At 42.8% G+C, this 24,374-nt stretch overlaps 2 protein-coding genes across 13 annotated transcripts in view; one reads left to right on the top strand and one right to left on the bottom strand.

Annotated features, from left to right (window-relative positions):
* LOC106608120 (frizzled-3) overlaps positions 1–15,843 on the top strand; it is a 46,786-nt gene extending 30,943 nt beyond the window's left edge. For all 4 annotated transcript variants that reach the window (XM_045721035.2, XM_045721039.2, XM_082977015.1 and 1 more), the window contains 4 exons: positions 277–528; positions 12,967–13,115; positions 13,804–14,031; positions 14,133–15,843. In XM_045721035.2, coding sequence (XP_045576991.2) covers positions 277–528; positions 12,967–13,115; positions 13,804–14,031; positions 14,133–14,391 — 888 coding nt within the window. In that variant the 3' untranslated portion in view covers positions 14,392–15,843. The remainder of the gene's footprint in view (positions 1–276; positions 529–12,966; positions 13,116–13,803; positions 14,032–14,132) is intronic.
* A 159-nt stretch (positions 15,844–16,002) lies between these two features.
* The window catches only part of LOC106608118 (serine/threonine-protein kinase MRCK alpha), a 117,574-nt gene continuing 109,202 nt past the window's right edge, over positions 16,003–24,374 (bottom strand). For all 9 annotated transcript variants that reach the window (XM_014205845.3, XM_045721030.2, XM_045721031.2 and 6 more), the window contains one exon: positions 16,003–19,448. In XM_014205845.3, the coding sequence (XP_014061320.2) occupies positions 19,314–19,448 (135 nt within the window). In that variant the 3' untranslated portion in view covers positions 16,003–19,313. The remainder of the gene's footprint in view (positions 19,449–24,374) is intronic.

Below are 24,374 nucleotides of genomic sequence, written 5' to 3'. Positions count from 1 at the left end.
CCCTATATGTAGGCATTAGGGTGACATTTGGGACACAGCCTAGGTAATTCATGTGTGCACAAAGTTTACGTTTGCACAAAGTTCAGCAAACATGTTGACACTGTTTGTGCCTGCTCCTTTGATTATACCACAGACATACACATCTCATCATTCATTAAAAAGTGGATCTGAATGGAACTGCTTGTTACTCAACCAATATACCGTATTTACTTCCTGGTCTTTCTTATGACATCATCTTTTGTCTATTCCTTCAATATCAACTCTGTCTGATTCTAGGTGGGCGTGGCATTACTGTTAGCGGGAATCCTTGCTTTGAACCGCGTGCGTATGGAGATCCCTCTGGAGAAGGAGAACCAGGACAAGCTGGTGAAGTTTATGATCCGTATCGGGGTGTTCTCTGTGCTCTACCTGGTCCCTCTGCTGACGGTCATAACCTGCTACCTTTATGAGAACCGCTATAGGACTGTCTGGGAGACTACCTGGGTACAGGAGCGCTGCAGAGAGTACCACATCCCCTGTCCATACCAGGTGAGATCTATACCCCTACACCACATCCCCTGTCTATACCAGGTGAGATCCATACCACTACACCACATCCCCTGTCCATACCAGGTGAGATCTATACCCCTACACCACATCCCCTGTCTATACCAGGTGAGATCCATACCACTACACCACATCCCCTGTCCATACCAGGTGAGATCTATACCCCTACACCACATCCCCTGTCCATACCAGGTGAGATCCATACCACTACACCATATCCCCTGTCTATACCAGGTGAGATCCATACCCCTACACCACATCCCCTGTCCATACCAGGTGAGATCCATACCACTACACCACATCCCCTGTCCATACCAGGTGAGATCTATACCCCTACACCACATCCCCTGTCTATACCAGGTGAGATCCATACCCCTACACCACATCCCCTGTCCATACCAGGTGAGATCCATACCACTACACCACATCCCCTGTCCATACCAGGTGAGATCCATACCACTACACCACATCCCCTGTCCATACCAGGTGAGATCCATACCACTACACCACATCCCCTGTCCATACCAGGTGAGATCTATACCCCTACACCACATCCCCTGTCTATACCAGGTGAGATCCATACCACTACACCACACCCCCTGTCCATACCAGGTGAGATCAATACCACTACACCACATCCCCTGTCTATACCAGGTGAGATCTATACCACTACACCACATCCCCTGTCTATACCAGGTGAGATCCATACCACTACACCACATCCCCTGTCTATACCAGGTGAGATCCATACCACTACACCACATCCCCTGTCTATACCAGGTGAGATCCATACCACTACACCACATCCCCTGTCTATACCAGGTGAGATCTATACCCCTACACCACATCCCCTGTCTATACCAGGTGAGATCTATACCCCTACACCACATCCCCTGTCTATACCAGGTGAGATCTATACCACTACACCACATCCCCTGTCTATACCAGGTGAGATCTATACCCCTACACCACATCCCCTGTCTATACCAGGTGAGATCTATACCACTACACCACATCCCCTGTCTATACCAGGTGAGATCTATACTGGAACCACAACACCACATCCCCTGAGTGTTTCTCAATGTGCGTACTACCGTGCTCTGAGCACACAAATTGGAGCACGCATCAGTCAGAGTATGAGTCCAAATCAAAGTATGTGAAACGTAGCACGGAGGGCACTTCTCAGATGTGTACTCCGCTTGTACACATTTTGAAGCATGCATCGATGAAAGCTTCAACGGAAAGTATGCACAGAAATATGACGCAACCAAGTAAAAACAACACAATATTTATTGAAAACCATTATTTGGGCTGAAGCAAGAGAAAATAAACTCAGACATCAGAATGAAATGTTGCCCATTCACATATCATATGTTGCCTGACTACAATACTGTATCTTGATACATGAATAAATGCATACTGTATTAATTTTGGCATGTTTACCTGCCTACAATACCCACTGTAGTAGATTACAACCCCATAGTAAGTCAATAGGACTAACTGGCTAGCCAAGAAGAATTAGTAGCTAGCTAGTCACAAAGAATTAACAGCTCCTGTAATCATCTACCTTGCAAAACATTTGTTTTCTGTTGTTTTTGCCAGTTAAACTCGCTGGCTAGATAGATTATTACAATTCACATATAGCTAGCTGATCATTTTGAAGTTAAACGTTTGTTTATGTACTCTTGTGTCATCTGTATTGTCATTAGACTGGCTGGTTCGCAGCAGATTGAGTCTTACAGGCAGTAACACGTTACAGGGCATAGTTGTGCTGAGGTGACTATGAGGCATGCACTTCTCCCGAATCCCGCCCTTTTATTTAAAAAAAAATAAAATCCAGGGATATGTTCTTGGGGGATGTTTATTTGTAGCGTAGCTAGTACCAGGCTATATTGGCATGTTTTCCTGGGGTTGACAGAGTACTTGCAGGCTGTGTAGTAGCCCATGTAGCCATGGATCATGACGAGTGATAGCTAGCTTAGCTAGCCAGCTAACTTGGGCAGCTTGCTAAATAACCATGGATCATGATGAGGGATGACCTATAGCTACTGCACTAGCAAGTTAATCTTACCTTATGCTAGTAGACAAGTAGGGTCATTATCTATGCTGTTTTAGCTATGCTAACGTTATGTTAAAGTATGTTGCGAGTTAATGCATATAATGTAAACATGAGTAATCTCTTCCGAAACTTAGCTAGCTAGCTACTTTTGTTAACCACATTTTTATGTAGCTAAAAACTACAAAACACAGATTAACAATCACAAATGCTTTAGTGATAATAATGCAATATGAAACAAAATCTACAAATTTGATATATAGCATTGGTTGCAGGAGGGCAGTGGGCGAAAAAGTACCCAATTTTCATATTTGAGTAAAAGTAAAGATACCTTAAAAGAAAATGAGTCACCTAGTAAAATACGACTTGAGTAAAAGTCTAAAAGTATTTGGTTTTCAATGTACTTAAGAATCAAAAGTGAAAATATAAATAATTTTAAATGTCTTATATTAAGCAAACCAAACAACACAATATTCTTGTTTTTTAAATTTACGGATAGCCAGGGGCACAGTTCAACACTCAGACATAATTTACAAACGAAGCATTTGTGTTTAGTGAGTCTGCCAGATCAGAGGCAGTAGGGATGACCAGGGATGTTCTCTTGATAGGTGCGTGAATTAGACAATTTTACTGTCCTACTAAGCATTCAAAATAAAGTACTTTTGGGTGTCAGGGAAATTTTAAGGAGTAAAAAGTACATTATTTTCTTTAGGAATGTAGTGGAGTAAAAGTTGTCTAAAATATAAATAGTAAAGTAAATGACAGATACCCCAAAAAAACTACTTAGGTAGTACTTGAAAGTATTTTTACTTAAGTAGTTCACACCACTGCAGGAAGGTGTTCCTAATGTTTTGTACACTCCCCATACTTTAACCACTATGAAACATTACACCTACTCTGACCACTATACCATATACCTGTCCGTACCAGGCTATACCAGATTATATACCTACTGTCACCATTTATAGAAACTACAATCAACTGCACTGAAATATTATTTTAAACACTACAACAGTAATTCTTAACATAGGACCCGGGGACCTCAGCGAGCTTTCATGGGGTCCCGTGAAAAAACTGGAAATATCTATTTTGAATTTTGGTGCAAAATGTAATACAGGAAAGAAAAACAACAGAGAATACAGTATATATTGGTCTCACACAATAGTTGTATTCCCAACACACCTAGCTCCAGTGCTCCAGTGCTCCAGGTCAAACAGACACAGGAGACCTCTCAGATTGGTTGTTTCTAATAGATGAAGCACTTCAGAGAAGCTCCTCTCTGCCTGGAGCTGTGGAACACATCCCCACTCATCTGGAGAATATTAATAATTCAAACACTTCCTCCTTGCTACTGTAGGGTTTTAGTGTGTGTACATTTGTAACAGTGTGTATTGTTCACACATGAGTGCACCTGTACTGCTCTTAATTTTCTGTCCACCTTTAAGAGGTTTTGTGTTAGCAGGGTTAGTAGTTGTGTTTCAGGTAACAGGGTTTGTGTTAGCAGGGTTAGTAGTTGTGTTTCAGATAACAGGGTTTGTGTTAGTAGTTATTGTTGTAGTTCAGATAACAGGGTTTGTGTTAGTAGTTATTGTTGTAGTTCAGATAACAGGGTTTGTTAGTAGTTATTGTTGTAGTTCAGATAACAGGGTTTGTGTTAGTAGTTGTTGTTGTAGTTCAGATAAAAGGGTTTGTGTTAGTAGTTATTGTTGTAGTTCAGATAACAGGGTTTGTGTTAGTAGTTATTGTTGTGTTTCAGATAACAGGGTTTGTGTTAGTAGTTATTGTTGTGTTTCAGATAACAGGGTTTGTGTTAGTAGTTATTGTTGTAGTTCAGATAACAGGGTTTGTGTTAGTAGTTATTGTTGTAGTTCAGATAACAGGGTTTGTGTTAGTAGTTATTGTTGTAGTTCAGATAACAGGGTTTGTGTTAGTAGTTATTGTTGTGGTTCAGATAACAGGGTTTGTGTTAGTAGTTATTGTTGTAGTTCAGATAACAGGGTTTGTGTTAGTAGTTATTGTTGTAGTTCAGATAACAGGGTTTGTGTTAGTAGTTATTGTTGTGGTTCAGATAACAGGGTTTGTGTTAGTAGTTATTGTTGTAGTTCAGATAACAGGGTTTGTGTTAGTAGTTATTGTTGTAGTTCAGATAACAGGGTTTGTGTTAGTAGTTATTGTTGTAGTTCAGATAACAGGGTTTGTGTTAGTAGTTATTGTTGTAGTTCAGATAACAGGGTTTGTGTTAGTAGTTATTGTTGTAGTTCAGATAACAGGGTTTGTGTTAGTATTTATTGTTGTAGTTCAGATAACAGGGTTTGTTAGTAGTTATTGTTGTAGTTCAGATAACAGGGTTTGTGTTAGTAGTTATTGTTGTAGTTCAGATAACAGGGTTTGTGTTAGTAGTTATTGTTGTGTTTCAGATAACAGGGTTTGTGTTAGCAGGGTTAGTAGTTGTGTTTCAGATAACAGGGTTTGTGTTAGTAGTTATTGTTGTAGTTCAGATAACAGGGTTTGTGTTAGTAGTTATTGTTGTAGTTCAGATAACAGGGTTTGTGTTAGTAGTTATTGTTGTAGTTCAGATAACAGGGTTTGTGTTAGTAGTTATTGTTGTAGTTCAGATAACAGGGTTTGTGTTAGCAGGGTTAGTAGTTGTGTTTCAGATAACAGGGTTTGTGTTAGTAGTTATTGTTGTAGTTCAGATAACAGGGTTTGTGTTAGTAGTTATTGTTGTAGTTCAGATAACAGGGTTTGTTAGTAGTTATTGTTGTAGTTCAGATAACAGGGTTTGTGTTAGTAGTTATTGTTGTAGTTCAGATAACAGGGTTTGTGTTAGTAGTTATTGTTGTAGTTCAGATAACAGGGTTTGTGTTAGTAGTTATTGTTGTAGTTCAGATAACAGGGTTTGTGTTAGTAGTTATTGTTGTAGTTCAGATAACAGGGTTTGTGTTAGTAGTTATTGTTGTAGTTCAGATAACAGGGTTTGTGTTAGTAGTTATTGTTGTGTTTCAGATAACAGGGTTTGTGTTAGTAGTTATTGTTGTAGTTCAGATAACAGGGTTTGTGTTAGTAGTTATTGTTGTAGTTCAGATAACAGGGTTTGTTAGTAGTTATTGTTGTAGTTCAGATAACAGGGTTTGTGTTAGTAGTTATTGTTGTAGTTCAGATAACAGGGTTTGTGTTAGTAGTTATTGTTGTGTTTCAGATAACAGGGTTTGTGTTAGCAGGGTTAGTAGTTGTGTTTCAGATAACAGGGTTTGTGTTAGTAGTTATTGTTGTAGTTCAGATAACAGGGTTTGTGTTAGTAGTTATTGTTGTAGTTCAGATAACAGGGTTTGTGTTAGTAGTTATTGTTGTAGTTCAGATAACAGGGTTTGTGTTAGTAGTTATTGTTGTAGTTCAGATAACAGGGTTTGTGTTAGTAGTTATTGTTGTGTTTCAGATAACAGGGTTTGTGTTAGTAGTTATTGTTGTAGTTCAGATAACAGGGTTTGTGTTAGTAGTTATTGTTGTAGTTCAGATAACAGGGTTTGTGTTAGTAGTTATTGTTGTGTTTCAGATAACAGGGTTTGTGTTAGTAGTTATTGTTGTAGTTCAGATAACAGGGTTTGTGTTAGTAGTTATTGTTGTAGTTCAGATAACAGGGTTTGTGTTAGTAGTTATTGTTGTGGTTCAGATAACAGGGTTTGTGTTAGTAGTTATTGTTGTAGTTCAGATAACAGGGTTTGTGTTAGTAGTTATTGTTGTAGTTCAGATAACAGGGTTTGTGTTAGTAGTTATTGTTGTAGTTCAGATAACAGGGTTTGTGTTAGTAGTTATTGTTGTAGTTCAGATAACAGGGTTTGTGTTAGTAGTTATTGTTGTAGTTCAGATAACAGGGTTTGTGTTAGTAGTTATTGTTGTAGTTCAGATAACAGGGTTTGTGTTAGTAGTTATTGTTGTGTTTCAGATAACAGGGTTTGTGTTAGTAGTTATTGTTGTAGTTCAGATAACAGGGTTTGTGTTAGTAGTTATTGTTGTAGTTCAGATAACAGGGTTTGTGTTAGTAGTTATTGTTGTAGTTCAGATAACAGGGTTTGTGTTAGTAGTTATTGTTGTAGTTCAGATAACAGGGTTTGTGTTAGTAGTTATTGTTGTAGTTCAGATAACAGGGTTTGTGTTAGTAGTTATTGTTGTAGTTCAGATAACAGGGTTTGTGTTAGTAGTTATTGTTGTAGTTCAGATAACAGGGTTTGTGTTAGTAGTTATTGTTGTAGTTCAGATAACAGGGTTTGTGTTAGTAGTTATTGTTGTAGTTCAGATAACAGGGTTTGTGTTAGTAGTTATTGTTGTAGTTCAGATAACAGGGTTTGTGTTAGTAGTTATTGTTGTAGTTCAGATAACAGGGTTAGTTATAGTCTGCTGCTCACCTCAGTCACGGGGGGACTCTGTCTGTCAGTGCTGTCAATTTGTCCAAACAGCTCCAATACCACATTGATTGTGTGTAATCTCTTGCCTTTTAATTAGTGGTAAAGCGGTTGGCACACAGTGGAGATTTGGTACTGAGACCATCCAATGACCTTGGTTTGGTTGGCACAGAGATCTGCCTACAAACTGACCTAGTGGACTTAGTGTGTGGTGTTTGTGTCAAGTTTTAATGTCACATGCACAAATACAGTGAAATGCGTTTCTTGCCAGATCTAACCCAAACAATGCAGTAATAAATAACAATGTAATACTAAACATAACAAGGTAGAACAAAAACCCACAAGATATACAAATAATAAATGCCACATTTACAATGTGCAGGGATACTGGAGTGATAGAGGTAGATACTTTTGTATATATAGTGTATGTGGACACCACTTCAAATTATTGGATTTGGCTATTTTAGCCACACCCATTGCTGACAGGTGTATAAAATCGAGCACACCGCCATGCAATCTCCATGGACAAACATTGGCAGTAGAATGGCCTTACTGACGAGCTCAGTGACTTTCAACGTGGCACCATCAGAGGGTTCCACCTTTCCAACAAGTCAGTTCATAAAATTTCTGCCCTGATAGAGCTGCCCCGTCAACTGTAAGTGCTGTTATTGTGAAGTGGAAACGTATAGGAGCAACAATGGCTCAGCAGCGAAGTGATAGGCCACAGAAGCTCACAGAATGGGACCGCCGAGTGCTGAAGCGCGTAGTGAAGGCAAATCTTAAAGCTACAGCATACAATGACATTCTAGACGATTATGTGCTTCCAACTTTGTGGCAAAAGTTTGGAGAAGGACTTTTCCTGTTTCAGCATGACAATGCCCCCGGGCACAAAGTGAGGTCCATACAGAAATGGTTTGTTGAGCTCGGTGTGGAAGAACTTGACTGGCCTGCACAGAGCCCTGACCTCAACCCCATCGAACACCTTTGTGATGAATTGGGACACCGATTGCGAGCAAGGCCTAATCATCCAACATCAGTGCCCGACCTCACTAATGCTCTTGTGGCTGAATGGATGCAAGTCCCCGCAGAAATCTTCCAACATCTAATGGAAAGCCTTCCCAGAAGAATGGAGGCTGTATAGCACCAAAAGGGGGACCAACTCCATATTAATGCCCACGATTTTGGAATGAGATGTTCAACAAGCAGGTGTTCACATACTTTTGGTCATGTATGTATAAGGGTAAGGTAACTAGGTATCAGGATATTAGGATATATATGATAAACAGAGTAGAAGCAGCATATATGATGATTGTATGTGAGTGGGTGTGTGTAGAGTCAGTAGAAGTGTATGTGCGTATTATGTGTGTGTGTGAGCAAATGATGGAGTGAGTGTCAGTGTGTCAGTGTGTGTAGTGTGTATGGCCCTGTGAGTGTGCATAGAGGCAGTCCAATATAAGACTAAAATACAAGGGTCAACTCAGATAGTCCGTATAGCCATTTTGTTAGCCATCTAGCCATCTTATTGCTTGGAGATAGAAGCTGTTCAGGAGCCTGTTGGTGTCAGACTTGATGCACCGGTACCGCTTGCCGTGCAGAAGCAGAGAAACCAGTCAATGGCTGGAGTCTTTAATGATTTTCCAGGCCTCTCTTTCACATCGTACTGGGCTGTCCGCACCACCGTCTGTAGCGCCGTGCGATCGAGGCTGGTGCCATTGCCATACCATACAGTGATGCAGCCAGTTAAGATGCTCTCAATGGTACAGCTGCATAACCTTTTGAGTATTTGAGGGCCCATGCCAAACCTTTTTAGCCTTCTAACCCTCTTCACGACTGTGCGTGTGTTTTAAGTCCTTAGTGGACACCGAGAAACATGAAGCTCTCTATACACTCCACACAGCCTCGTCGATGTGGATGGGGGCGTGCTCACCCCCCAGTTTCCTGTAGTCCACGATCAGCTCCTTGGTCTTACTGATGTTGAGGGAGAGGTTGTTGTTCCGGCACCACACTGCCAGGTCATTGACCTCCTTCCTGTAGGCTGTCTCACCGTGGCCTCCCACCATCGTGTCGTCAGCAAACTTAATGAAGGTGTTGGAGTCGTGTTCACCCACGAAAAAAAAAAATGCTGAGAACGTGCCCTGGAATACCGTTGGGCCCCGTGTGTGTGTGTGTGTGTGTGTGTGTGGTGTGTGTGTGTGTGTGTGTGTGTGTGTGGTGTGTGTGTGTGTGTGTGTGTGGTGTGTGTGTGTGTGTGTGTGTGTGTGTGTGTGTGTGTGTGTGTGTGTGTGGGGGGGGGGGGGGGGCCTCCAACAGAGATGGCTTATGGTGGCATTAGAGGCCTTTTTGATGAGTTACAGCGGGGGGGGGGGGGGGAAACACTATAGAGCGGTGAGTTAATCTCTCTCTCTGAGGTTCTGTTGCTGGGAGAAAAATGGGGCAGAGAGAGGGGCTATGCTATGTCATATGCAGCTACAGTGCATTCAGAAAGGATTCAGACCCCTTTTGGTCATGCAGTGTATAGTGTTTTTTTTTATTCTCGTAAAAGCAGCGTAATCACCAACCAGCGTAATTTACATTTACATTTGAGTCATGTATACTGAACAAAAATATAAACGCAACATGCATACATGTAGGACTGCTGACCGCCCTTCAGAGCTGTTTGATGTGTGGAGGGAGGATTCTGCTTCCTCAGAGCACTTAAAGAGCTATGGTTCAGCAGGGACCTCTCTATATCAGTATGTAAACAGAGCCAGAGAGAAAGAGAGGTCCTGCATAGCTCAGTTGGTAGAGTGTGGCGCTTGCAATGTCAGGATTGTTGGTTTGATTCCCGCTGGAGCCATCTACAGTGGCTTGCGAAAGTATTCACCCACTTTTGGCACTTTTCCTATTTTGTTGCCTTACAACCTGGAATTAAAATTGATTTTTGGGGGTTTGTATCATTTGATTTATACAACATGCCTACCACTTTGAAGATGAAAAATATTTTTTTATTGTGAAACAAGAAATAACAAAAAAAATATGAAAATTTGAGTGTGCATAACTATTCACCCCCCATAGTCAATACTTTGTAGAGGCACTTTTTGCAGAAATTACAGCTGCAAGTCCCTTGGGGTATGTCTCTATAAGCTTGGCACATCTAGCCACTGGGATTTTTGCCCATTCTTCAAGGCAAAACTGCTTCAGCTCCTTCAAGTTGGATGGGTTCCGCTGGTGTACAGCAATCTTTAAGTCATACCACAGATTCTCAATTGGATTGAGGTCTGGGCTTTGACTAGTCCATTCCAAGACATTTAAATGTTTCCCCTAAAACCACTCATTGTTGCTTTAGCAGTATGCTTAGTGTCATTGTCCTGCTGGAAGGTGAACCTTCGTCCCAGTCTCAAATCTCTGGAAGACTGAAACAGGTTTCCCTCAAGAATTTCCCTGTATTTAGCGCCATCCATCATTCCTTCAATTCTGACCAGTTTACCAGTCCCTGCCGATGAAAAACATCCCCAGAAAAACATTTTCTGGACACTCTGTCGTAAAGCCCAGCTCTGTGGCGTGTACTGCTTAAAGTGGTCCTATGGACAGATACTCCAATCTCCGCTGTGGAGCTTTGTAGCTCCTCCAGGGTTATCTTTGGTCTCCTTGTTGCCTCTCTGATTAATTCCCTCCTTGCCTGGTACTTGAGTTTTTGTGGGCAGCCATCTCTTAGCAGGTTTGTTGTGGTGCCCTATTCTTTCCATTTTTTAATAATGGATTTAATGGTGCTCCGGATGTTCAAAGTTTGGAATATTTTTTTGTAACCCAACCCTGATCTGTACTTCTCCACAACTTTGTCCCTGACCTGTTTGGAGAGCTCCTTGGTCTTCATAGTACCACTTGCTTGGTGGTGCCCCTTGCTTAGTGGTGTTGCAGACTCTGGGGGTCTTTCAGAACAGGTGTATATATACTGAGATCATGTGACAGATCATGTGACACTCAGATTGCACACAGGTGGACTTTATTTAACTAATTATGTGACTTCTGAAGGTAATTGGTTGCACCAGATTTTATTTAGAGGCTTCATAGCAAAGGGAGTGAATACATATGCATGCACACTTTTACGTTTTACATGTTTTACTTGTATTTTTTTAAACAAGTTCATTTTTTCATTTCACTTCTCCAATTTGGACTATTTTGTGTATGTCCATTACATGAAATCCAAATAAAAATCCATTTAAATTACAGGTTGAAATGCAACAAAATAGGAAAAACGCCAAGTGGTTGAATACTTTTGCAAGGCACTGTATTGGAAGATGAATGCACGACTGACTGTAAGATGCTTTTGGATAAAAGCGTCTGCTAAATGGCAAAGAGAAAGGACTCAGCTATGACTAAACAGGGCTACAGTAGGGTTATTCCCACAGAAATATAATTACAAGAACTGTACAACATGTTGGCCTACATTGACTTGAATAGAAAGGTTCAGTCCTGCTGGTCATTTTGCTTCCTCCAGAGAGAGCCTTTCTGATTAGAACAGTTGGCCAACAATGATGTGCCCATCTAGAGGAGTTTACAAGATAAAACATCTTAACTGAAGGGAGGGATGTATGACTGCAGTGATTCAGTCTCTCTCCTCTTATTTCAGTCTGTTGTAATTAGTCTCTCTGAACCCCAGGTTGCTCTGCCTGCTCCACTCATAATGCTGCCATCAGGACTGCGGTGTGTGTGTGTGTTTCTGACCGGGAGAGGGGGAGATAGTGTGTGTGCTCTTACTAAGACTGTGTTCTGCTGAACTGACTATCTACAGGGGAGCAGGGAAGAGGGAGATTGAGAGAGGGGGATGGAAGGAGGAGGAAAAAAATGACAGAGGGGAGGTAGAGAGAAAGGGAACGAGTGAGGGGATGGAGGCAGGAGGAGGAGAGAAAATGAGAGAGGGTAGAGGGAGGGAAAAAGAGAGGGGGAAAGAGAGAAGGGGGAGGAGAGAGGGAAAAAGAGAGGGGGGAAGAGAGACATGACATTGTGCTGGCTGTTGATTTGTTTATGCCTTAAGCGATAAGCTGCTCAGTCTGTTAGAAACACACACACACACACACACACACACACACACACACACACACACACACACACACACACACACACACACACACACACACACACACACACACACACACACACACACACACACACACACACACACACACACACACACACACACACACACACACACACACACACACACACACACACACACACACACACACACCTTACTTGCAGACACAACCATACCATAGGGTCATACTCACTGAGATCTACATTCCCACCCACGGAGCCTTGCAGACATACAGTACCAGTCATAAGTTTGGACACACCTACTCATTCAAGGGTTGTATTTGTTATTTTTCTACATTGTAGAATAATAGTGAAGACAACAAAACTATGAAATACATATGGAATCATGTAGTAACCAAAAAAGAGTTAAACAAATCAAAATATATAAAGTGCTGCATCAGATGACCTGGCCGAAAACAATCACCCGACAACAACCCAATTGAGATGGTTTGGGATGAGTTGGACCGCAGAGTGAAGGAAAAGCAGACAACAAGTGCTCAGCATATGTGGGAACTCCAAGACTGTTGGAAAAGCATTTCAGGTGAAGCTGGTTGAGAGAATGGCAAGAGTGTGCAAAGCTGTCATCAAGGCAAAGGGTGGCTACTTTGAAGAATCTTAAATCTAAAATATATTTTGATTTGTTTAACACTTTTTTGGTTACTACATGATTCCATATGTTTTATTTCATAGTTTTGATGTCTCCACCATTATTGTATAATGTAGAAAATAGTTACAATAAAGAAAAACCCTTGAATGACTAGGTGTGTCCATACTTTTGACTGGTACTGTACATGTACAATCACTCATACACACACTGCTTCAATCCAGCACTGATTGCTAGTAGAGTACTCCCTTATGGCAGACACTCACACCTCTCTCTGTGTGTCCTAGATTGAGCAGACCAACAGACCAAACCTGTCTCTGTTCCTCATTAAGTACTTGATGATGTTGGTTGTCGGGATCCCTTCAGTGTTCTGGGTGGGCAGCAAGAAGACCTGCTTCGAATGGGCCAGCTTCTTACACGGACAGAGACGCAAAGAGTAAGTTGCTAAAACGTGTTATTTCCATAACATAAGTGGATTTGCACTATATAACTGTCATGAACAGCAATGTTTTTCTAATGACTTGCACTATTACTGGTAGTACTCATTTGGCAAAGATTATTTCAATCAAATAGAGAGATGCTGTATATGGAATGACGCCACTACACCTTTTCTTTAGTTTAAGAGAAGTCAAAGGGCTCTATTCAATTCTACAATAGAAAGTTAAAGGGCCTGAATGTATTATAACTACTGGCTTTATGTAAAGTGGAGATTTAAAATTCAAATGAACAACTGTGGGTGATGTGTAGTGGTGTGGGTGATGTGTAGTGGTGTGGGTGATGTGTAATGGTGTGGGTGATGTGTAATGGTGTGGGTGATGTGTAATGGTGTGGGTGATGGTGTGGGTGATGTGTAATGGTGTGGGTGATGTGTAGTGGTGCAGGTGATGTGTAGTGGTGTGGCTGCTGTATAGTAGTGGTAGTGATAGGCCCCTTCTCTGCGCTCAACCCCCTCCCCTGTGATCAAAGCATTAACCCCCTCTCCCACCCCCTGTTCCATACACTCCTCCTTCCTCATCTACTGCTCTGCCTTCCCTTTCTCTCTCCCCTCCCTCCTCTGCCTGGCCTCCCCTCCAACCCTCCCTTCCACTTCCCCCCTCTGTCTCATCCCTCTCTCCCTTCTCCAGTAGTGTGGTGAACGAGAGTAGACAGGTGCTCCAGGAGCCAGATTTTGCCCAGCTGCTCCTGCACGATCCCAACACCCCCATCGTGAGGAAGTCCAGAGGGACGTCCACACAGGGCACCTCCACCAACGCGTCTTCCACCTACCTGGCCATGCTGGACGAGCCCCCCAGCGGGAGCACCAGCCGGGCAAGCAGCTTCCATGGAAGTCTTTATAGATCCAGAGACGGCAGGTAGGGATGGACGGGGATAAGGGGAGTAAGAACAACATGGGGCATCAGTATGTTATGTATAGTCCCAGATACCTGACCAACCGTCTCTCCTCTCCTGTCAGGTACACGGCGTGTAGTTTCCGCGGAGTCGAGGATCGCCTCCCCTACGACAGCATGCTCCGCCTCAACAACCAATCAGGTTCCAGACACTGCAGCACCAACCATCTGGACAGCATATCAAAGCACGGCTCCACCCAGCGCCTGGAGAGCAAATCGCAGCACAGCAGCATCAGGGACCTTAGCAACATCACCCAGGCCATTCAGAGTGCCCCTGGAAACAGAATCCACAGAGTCCTAGAGGAGAATGGAGCCACTGCCTGAACTACCCTCTAGACACGACCCTGTAGCTAAAACCCATGCCATCCTTTAAGATACACAAGTGTCTAGGCCTAGAGGTGGATGTTGATTTGGGACTGGGCATACTAGATTTTTGTGTGACAGTTTGAGAGTAAGGAGACTGGAAACAGGACATACTGCATGGTTGTTTGATAATCATACCTCAACATGTCCCCTCACTCAGCCTCACTAAACAGAACTGATAAATGAAGATAGCAGACAACTTGGATTCAGCAGACAGTGTAACATGGACCTGCAGGTGTGAGAGCTGAACCAATAACACTGACTTGGAAGAAGAAACAATATTCTTGAATACAGAGTAATCTCTCCAATGCGTTTTGTTCTCTGTTCTGGAGTCAGCACTATGTGAAAGACACTGTTCTGGAGTCAGCACTATGTGAAAGACACTGTTCTGGAGTCAGCACTATGTGAAAGACACTGTTCTGGAGTCAGCACTATGTGAAAGACACTGTTCTGGAGTCAGCACTATGTGAAAGACACTGTTCTGGAGTCAGCACTATGTGAAAGACACTACTCGAAAGGCGGAGCGCAGGGATCAGTTTCACGTGAAATACGTTTTAAGAGCTTCTTATCTATCGGCATGTTCCACTACTCAGGCGGGTGAAAAGGGATAAATCTAAGGACTTTAGAATCTAGATCGCCCCATTATGGGGCGGCAGCGTAGCCTAGTGGTACAAATCTGACAAGCTGACAAGGTACAAATCTGTCGTTCTGCCCCTGAACAAGGCAGTTAACCCACTGTTCCTAGGCCGTCATTGAAAATAAGAATTTGTTCTTAACTGACTTGCCTAGTTAAATAAAGGTAAAAAAATTAAAAATAAAAATCGGTCACACAAGCAAATGCTGCCAAAGCACTCCTCTTCAAAAGCCAAGACTATTCCTATAGACCACATTGTTTACCTGTACGAGAACTATTGTAGACTGGTCTCAAAAACCACGGTTATACTTTTATACGTCTATTGTTTTCATTGCACTTCTGATGGAGGCAATTAGAGGTACTGTATTTGAGGAGTAGGGCCAGGAGTCTTTCCGGACTGTGAACTTCCCAGGGGAAACTCAGGGTCCTAGTGATGACGTGAAGGAGATAGGGAGTGTCTGTCCTATTGTTAATCAATTGACGATTAATCGATGAATGAGCAGTTGTGAAGTGAAAGGCTGTATTGTATAACAGGATAAAAGCAGACTTCCAAACTCCAGCCTTAGTAGGTAGAATAGGATAGTGTTCTTTCCCCTCAGAATTACAATCAGTTGTATTGTTCCTCCCCTTCTATGAATTGTATACTTACTTGCATAGATACATGTTAGCCAGAACTTCTTCTAGTATTGGCAATGTGAATAGATGTACATTTGTTTTGTTTTTTTTAATTGGGGAGGGAGGGTCATTTGTGACATTTTTAATAAACTCTTCTCAAAATACATCTGGGAAATCTGTAAGTGGATCTGTGCCCTAGCCTGGAATCCAAAACAGAATTTCTCACTTTCAAAAGTGAAACAATGGTGAATCAATAGCGATTCAGAATGGATCCAGGCTATATGTCCCCTCCCAAGGAAAGAAATGAAATCAGGACACGAAACTCAGTGAAGCCGTATTTGTAACAGCCCTCCGTTTTATTGAAATACATCGGAGTCAGGTTAATATAATGAGCCAGTTTCCATACATTATTTGTTTGACCTTACACCTTAAATATTTCTGTGCAAAAATAATCTACATCACCTGTAGTGGGTATCCTCAGTAAAACTCCCAAACCGTTCAAATAAAATGAACAAGTCAAAATGAAAAACTAATCCAAAAACAAAAAAATGATTACATCTATAACATGCAAAACTGTACAAATTATTACAAAGCTATCCTATAAAAAAGAAAGTGTAATATGATATGAAAGAGCTAAATAATATAGAAGGAACTTAAGACCTCACTGAAATGCAAAGGCGTTTTCTTCAACAACAAAAATATGGTTCGCATGGTGGCACCTCAGACTCAAACTACCACCCTCTGGCCTTTCACCCCTCTTCTCATCCTCGATTCAAAACACTTCTCTGATTTCTTCCTCCTTTTTTCTGTTGTACTCTTTTCTTCCAGCTGAATTGTTCGACCCTTACACCTAGTCACAGTTAACTACACTACGACTAAATTGAGCTCTTATTTCCCAAGTGTAGACTGTTCTGTCACACTCATTTTAATTGTTAGGATGAAAATAATCATTGGTCGTGACATTCCTGAGTTTTTTTTAAAGAAGTGGGATGTACAATTTAAAGCCTGGTCTAAAATACTCAGACTAAGATATTTCCTCTTTCTCAGCAAATACATTCTACAGATAAGGTCCAGCAGATATGAATAGTGAGACTTGGTAGTTTAAAAGGAAATCTTAAGAGAGGTGAATAAGTTCAGTTGAGACGCTTGAGTAAAACTAGTTTAGCGAGACTGACTCTTCCAGAGAAAATTCTTATTTTTCAACCTCAATATAAAATGGTTTTCAAAAACACATGGCTGTATTTTACAAGGGAACAGAATAGAATTGTGGTTTAGGGTTAAGATTTAGGACTCCAATGGCAGGAATTTGTGTGTCATCTTTTTATACACTTAATAGGATAGCTGAAGATAACCTGCCATATATACTACTTGGTACACCTCAACCCACCCAAACACTCCTAAACAGAAGGTCCATTTCAGCAGTAAGTAACAATGGCAATTCATTAAATGGTCTGTAACATAGAAACAATTCCTCATTAGACATGAAAATATTTATTTTCCAGAATAAGAGTACCCTTTCCAGAATAAGAGCCCCTCCCTTCCTCTTGAGAGAGAAGAGGCAGTTGATCTAAGCACATGACCAATACTCAGAAACAATATCAAGTCAATTATTGTTTCCGTTCTACACATAAATACGACCAACACCACTGTGGTGTGGTTTGCATTAGGATTGGGGTCAATTCCATTTCAATTCAGGTAAGTAAACAGAAATTCCAAATTTGTCTCCGAGAAGCATTGAGGAGAATTAGAATGGAACTTCAGTTGACCGAATTAAAATGTAATGGACCCCAGTTTTGGTCTACATGAAGGTGATTGCATTAGCAGACAGCAATACACAGATTACCAGTAAGAACATAACAAAGACAATTTGTAACAGAAATGACACGTTGGCCTTGTCACCCTAGAATTCTTTTACTTTCTTTCACTTTTTTAAACCTCCATTTCAGCCCAGCGGTGTGTGTAGTCAAATCAACATCTCTTTATAATTGTATTGGTCTCTTTTTTCCCCTAATCTATCAAAACATTCTGAAAAATAAACAAGGATATCTGAAAAATAATGATGACTCAAGATTCAAGTCATTCTTTTTTGGTTATAACAAGCTTTCCAAAATCTCTCTTAGAAGTCAAAGGAACATATTTGAGGTTCACGGGTCGGTACCACAGGGAATCACTGTCAGTTTGGAAATATACATCCCACCTCAACTGATTAACTGTGGATCATAGTGGAAAGAGTGGAGGGGGAAACACCTGTGTGTCTGTATGTAAGTGTGAATGCATCTGTGATAGGCCTATCGCTTAAAATAAATGCACATATTCACTCAACAGCACGGGTCCATGTGACCCATAAGTTTCCTCAAACCCAAATAACACTCGACGGTTTGTCTCATACATGAAATAAAAATAATTTGTAAAAAAAAAAAATCTAAAAGCAATCATAAAAAGAACTGTGGTTTAAAATGGCTTTCGTGTGAATATAACCCCAAATCATTCTCAAAAAATAAAAAGGAATCCCGGATCTTCTCCCATCATGTATTTCTCTATAGTATTTCCCTTATATATTATTCTCTACTTTTAACTTATGTACATTGTTGTGATGGGAATCAGCTTTTTGTAATTGGTCGGTGGTTGGTCTATTACGGTACTAGGTCTACACTACACAGAGAATGGTCCCAGTTCAGTGGATGAGGTCACTGGCCATGTCATGAGGAAGTGGCAGAAGGAGCCGTGATGTCATCATAGAATATTCGGTCTACTTCTAAACGCTGCTGTCCCTAAGAATTCTAGAACGTGAAGCACGCAAGGTCAGGGGTCAACCTAGAGTTAAAATACCCCTCATCATAGTTGTATTTTTTGCACTGCTTTACTGTAGCGTTTCACTGATGGTACAAACAAATGAAGTCACTGCACATATTTCACTTTCATGATAAAAATAACATCATTGCTTTCTTTTTTTTTGTGAGCCTTGTATTGTCAATGGAATGCCCCCTCTTCTCCTGATATTAACTACCGTTCCGGAAGAAAGAGGAAACATCCTCTCTTTCTCCTCTGTGAAACACCCTGTTCTGATTAATAAATAAAAGGTGGTCCCCCAAACCCAAAGGCTGCTATGTACACATATCAAATGATCTGTTATTGTTCCATATTCATCCTCTTCTTCTTGTCGCTACTTGAGGTTTGTGTCTCTTTACAGGAGTTGCCAATTACATGGGGAGATACTCAACACGGGGCTAGTAGTGCTGTAATCAAAAGTACTTTCAATTAAACTTAGCGCTTCGCTTATTCTAGCTATCAGCTACAAAGCAGATGGAAGGGGGTGTCAATTTTCATTCCTATATTGTATGCCCCCCTCAACAAAACACACACACACACATTCGCAAGCACGCACACACACACTTCGCACACACTCATCCACGCATTATCTAACATATCTTCTCCTAGTATTTCCTTCTTGGTCAAACACTTCCTTTCCCTGTGTTTGTTTGTAGATCTCAGTTCCAGTCAAAGGTGGAGTAAGTGGGAAGGGCCTGTGGCAGCAGGTGCAGTTCCGTGGGCAGGGGATAGGTGGAGCCAGGTGAGGGGGGTGAGTCCAGGGCTCGCTGAGGGTCAGGGATTGGAGCGGTGTGCTGTCTGTCACTCATGTGTCCCAGCCGGTCATGCGGTCTGTGCTCTCCAGAGAGAGGGACTTGGTCTTGTGGGGTGAGGCCGGGCTGGGGGGACTGCTGAATGTAGAACTGTTGGACGCCGTCGAGTGACGGGGTGAGTCAGAGTCCTGGAGAGAGAAAGGGAATAGGAGAACAGGGAGAAAGACAGTAAGGGAGGAAGGGAGAGAGAGAGAGAGGCACTTAGATGTCATACTCTTCTCACAGCTAACCACAGAACAGGCTAGGGTCACAATCAGTAGGCATGTAATGCTGTGAAACATTGGATGGGATACTACCTGAACTTATCTGAGAAAAAGAAGGCCAATAGTTTCTCGTTTAAAAAAAATGTGGTTTTCTCCAATTCATGTCTACTGAACACAACTGATCTCTCCAATGAGTTCCAGTAGATTGAGGCTGGTCAACAAGTCCTCAGGGACCTGTGTGTGTGTGTCTGCTGGTGTGGACATGGTGACGTCACTTCATATCCCATCAATCACATGGAGCGCTAGGCAACAAGGACTTAAAGCGCTGGAAACCTTCCACATCAACAGACAATGAGCAGCTCGATTGACCGGAAGTGACTAGTTGGAGCAAAGCGCCTACATGAGGTCTGGTCTGCTGTCTACTACTACAGTACTCAGCAGTCAGTGGCCGTGGACCCATTAAGTTCCAGCCCAGCTCAAAACGCACCTGGTTCAAATAATCAACACATACAGTGCCTTCGAAAAATATTCAGACCCCTTGACTTTATCTACATTTTGTTACGTTACAGCCTTATTCAAAAATGTATTACATTGTTTTTTCCCCTCATCAATCTACACACAATACCCCCAAATGACAAAGCAAAAACAAGTTTAGAATTTCTTGCTAATTAATTAAAAATTAAAAACTGAAATATCACAAGTATTCAGACCCTTTCCTCAGTACTTTGTTGAAAAACCTTTGGCAGCGGGGGGAAAAAAATGAATTTTTTATAGACATTTATTTAACTAGGCAAGTCAGTTAAGAACAAATTCTTACAATGATAGCCTACCCGTGCCAAACCCTCCCCTAACCCGGATGACGCTGGGCCAATTGTGCACCGCCCTATGAGATTCCTGATCACGGTCGGTTGGCATACAGCCCGGGATCAAACCAGGGTCTGTAGTGACGCCTCTAGCACTGAGATGCAGTGCCTTAGACTGCTGCGCCACTCGGGAGCCTTACAGCATCAATTCTTCTTGGGTATGACGCTACAAGCTTGTCACATCTGTATTTGAGGAGTTTCTCCCATTCTTCTCTGCAGATCCTATCAAGCTCTGTCAGGTTGGATGGGGAGCGTTGCTGCATAGCTATTTTCAGGTCTCTCCAGAGATGTTCGATCGGGTTCAAGTCCGGCTCTGGCTGGGCCACTCAAGGACATTGAGACTTGTCCCGAAGCCACTCCTGTGTTGCCTTGGCTGTGTGCTTAGTGTCGTTGTCCTGTGGAAAGTTGTCCTGTTGAAAGATGAACCTTTGCCCCAGTCTGAGGTCCTGAGCGGTCTGGAGCAGGTTTTCGTCAAGGATCTCTCAGTACTTTGCGCCATTCATCTTTCCCTCGATCCTGACTAGTCTCCCAGTCCCTGCCGCTGAAAAACATCCCCACAGCATGATGCTGTCACCACCATGCTTCACTGTAGGTATGGTGATAGGTTTCGTCCAGATATGACGCTTGGCATTCAGGCCAAAAAGTTTCATCTTGGTTTCATCAGACCAGAGAATCTTGTTTCTCATGGTCTGAGAGTCTTTAAGGTGCCTTTTGGCAAACTCCATGCGGGCTGTCATGTGCCATTTACTGAGGAGTGGCTTCCGTCTGGCCAGTCTACCATAAAGGCCTGATTGGTGGAGTGCTGCAGAGATGGTTGTCATTCTGGAAGGCTCTATCAGAGTGACCGTCAGGTTCTTGGTCACCTCCCTGACCAAGGCCCTTCTCCCCCGATTGCTGTTTGGCCCGGGCGGCCAGCTCTAGGAAGAGTATTGGTGGTTCCAAACTTCTTCCATTTAAGAATGATGGAGGCCACTTTGTTCTTGGGCACCTTCAATGCTGCAGACATTTTTTTGGTACCCTTCCCCAGATCTGTGCCTCGACACAATCCTATCTCGGAGCTCTACGGACAATTCCTTCGACCTCATGGCTTGGTTTTTGCTCTGACATGCACTGTCAACTGTGGAACCTTATATAGACAGGTGTGTGCCTTTCCAAATCATGTCCAATCAATTGAATTTACCACAGACTGCAATCAAGTTGTAGAACTTTAAGGATGATCAATGGAAACAGGATGCACCTGAGCTCAATTTCAAGTCTCATAGCAAAGGGTCTGAATACTTATGTAAATAAGGTATTTGTTTTTTAATTTGAATAATTTGCAAATGTTTCTAAAAACCTGTTTTTGCTTTGTCATTATGGGGTATTGTGTGTAGATTGCTGAAAATATATATATATACACACATTTAATCCATTTTAGAATAAGGCTGTAATATAACAAAGTCAAGGGATCTGAATACTTTCTGAAGCTTGGTCTTGAAGCTATACCACAATTAGTTTATCAAGATTGTGTGTGTGTGTGTGTGTGTGTGGGGAGTGCTGGGGTGGAACAAAAGCCTGCATACATTGTTGGTCCTCCAAAATGATATGCCATGCCTACTATAGTACAGTGTAATGTAGTGGACAGCATTGAGACACTAGTTAGGGAAACCAGGTTTGAGAGCGTCTCCCTCCTTCATTGAAGGGAGGTAGTAGGGTTTCAATATTCCAGTAACTTTCCAAAATTGCCAGGTTTTCCAGAAATGTCCTGCTCATTTCATCCTGATTCCGGGAATCTTCCAACTAGGATTTCTGGAAAACCTGGCAATTTTAGGATAGTTAAGGGAATTTTTCACAACTTTAAGGGCGGTAGAGTGAGGGAGATGTTTCTCACAGAGAAAACAGTTGTTTCACAAACAATGTTTCACTTCTATGGCTATTTCTACAGTAGGCTTCGGCTGTGGGCGCTACAACTGTCCACCACAGCACTACTGTAGCTGGCACAGAGGTACTATAATGACCTATGAGAGAGGAGAGCCACAGTATCCATAGTATATTCCTGATAATCTTTCAATGAATCAAATCAGTCAGAACAGACAGTAATGGTTATTATCAGAAACATGGGTTGGGCAGGCCACAGGGTTAGGGTAAGGCCACAGGGTTAGGGTAAGGCCACAGGGTTAGGGTAAGGCCACAGGGTTAGGGTAAGGCCACAGGGTTAGGGTAAGGCCACAGGGTTAGGGTAAGGCCACAGGGTTAGGGTAAGGCCACAGGTTAGGGTAAGGCCACAGGGTTAGGGTAAGGCCACAGGGTTAGGGTAAGGGGCAGGCCACAGGGTTAGGGTAAGGCCACAGGGTTAGGGTAAGGGGCAGGCCACAGGGTTAGGGTAAGGGGCAGGCCACAGGGTTTGGGTAAGGGGCAGGCCACAGGGTTTGGGTAAGGGGCAGGCCACAGGGTTTGGGTAAGGGGCAGGCCACAGGGTTTGGGTAAGGGGCAGGCCACAGGGTTTGTGTAAGGGGCAGGCCACAGGGTTTGTGTAAGGGGCAGGCCACAGGGTTTGTGTAAGGGGCAGGCCACAGGGTTTGTGTAAAGGGCAGGCCACAGGGTTTGTGTAAGGGGCAGGCCACAGGGTTTGTGTAAGGGGCAGGCCACAGGGTTTGTGTAAGGGGCAGGCCACAGGGTTTGTGTAAGGGGCAGGCCACAGGGTTTGTGTAAGGGGCAGGCCACAGGGTTTGTGTAAGGGGCAGGCCACAGGGTTTGTGTAAGGGGCAGGCCACAGGGTTTGTGTAAGGGGCAGGCCACAGGGTTTGTGTAAGGGGCAGGCCACAGGGTTTGTGTAAGGGGCAGGCCACAGGGTTTGTGTAAGGGGCAGGCCACAGGGTTTGTGTAAGGGGCAGGCCACAGGGTTTGTATAAGGGGCAGGCCACAGGGTTTGTATAAGGGGCAGGCCACAGGGTTTGTATAAGGGGCAGGCCACAGGGTTTGTATAAGGGGCAGGCCACAGGGTTTGTATAAGGGGCAGGCCACAGGGTTTGTATAAGGGGCAGGCCACAGGGTTTGTATAAGGGGCAGGCCACAGGGTTTGTATAAGGGGCAGGCCACAGGGTTTGTATAAGGGGAAGGCCACAGGGAGTTAGGGGAAGGCCACAGAGTTAGGGGAAGGCCACAGAGTTAGGGGAAGGCCACAGAGTTAGGGGAAGGCCACAGAGTTAGGGGAAGGCCACAGAGTTAGGGGAAGGCCACAGAGTTAAGGATTATGGCACATGATTAGGGTTAGGCCTCAGGGTTAACCCTCCTGCTTTGTTCCGGTCAAATTGGACCGATTTACACGTTTTTCTCTCTGAAAAATGTAGTTAATTTAACCTGATTGTCATAAGGTTCCATGACTTTGTCCACACAGGGCATCTGAACACACAAAATAAATGATGATTTTCATTACATTTTGGGTGTTTTATTTAACTTTTGTACACCTGCGGTGTGACTACAATTAGTGTATAATATTGAATTCAGGCACATGCCCATTCATCAGACGGACACTTCCTCTCCCAGACTCCCACATGCATGTGTGTTTGAGCACACACACACACACACACACACACACACACACACACACACACACACACACACACACACACACACACACACACACACACACACACACACACACACACACACACACACACCCTTCTTGGCTTCCATGGCAACCCCCACGGGAACCTTTCCCCAACAGAATCTTTCCCCTACGGGAACCACACCTGTTGGCATTCTCACAAACAATCGCAACATTGTTTCAATAATATATAGAACTGATAAAAATATCTAACAACATTAGTTGATAATATATGGATTATTATGGATTTATAATCAGCTATAACGGGGAAACAAACAACAGGAGGGTTAAGGTTATGGGCAGGCCACAGGGTAAGGCCACAGGGTTAGGCCATGGGGTTAGGGTAAGGCCACAGGGTTAGGCCATGGGGTTAGGGTAAGGCCACAGGGTTAGGCCATGGGG

The sequence above is a fragment of the Salmo salar genome, chromosome 06, assembly GCF_965601325.2.
Source record: "Salmo salar chromosome 06, fSalSal1, whole genome shotgun sequence".
NCBI lineage: Eukaryota > Metazoa > Chordata > Actinopteri > Salmoniformes > Salmonidae > Salmo > Salmo salar.
This window is presented reverse-complemented; position numbering and strand designations above follow the sequence as displayed.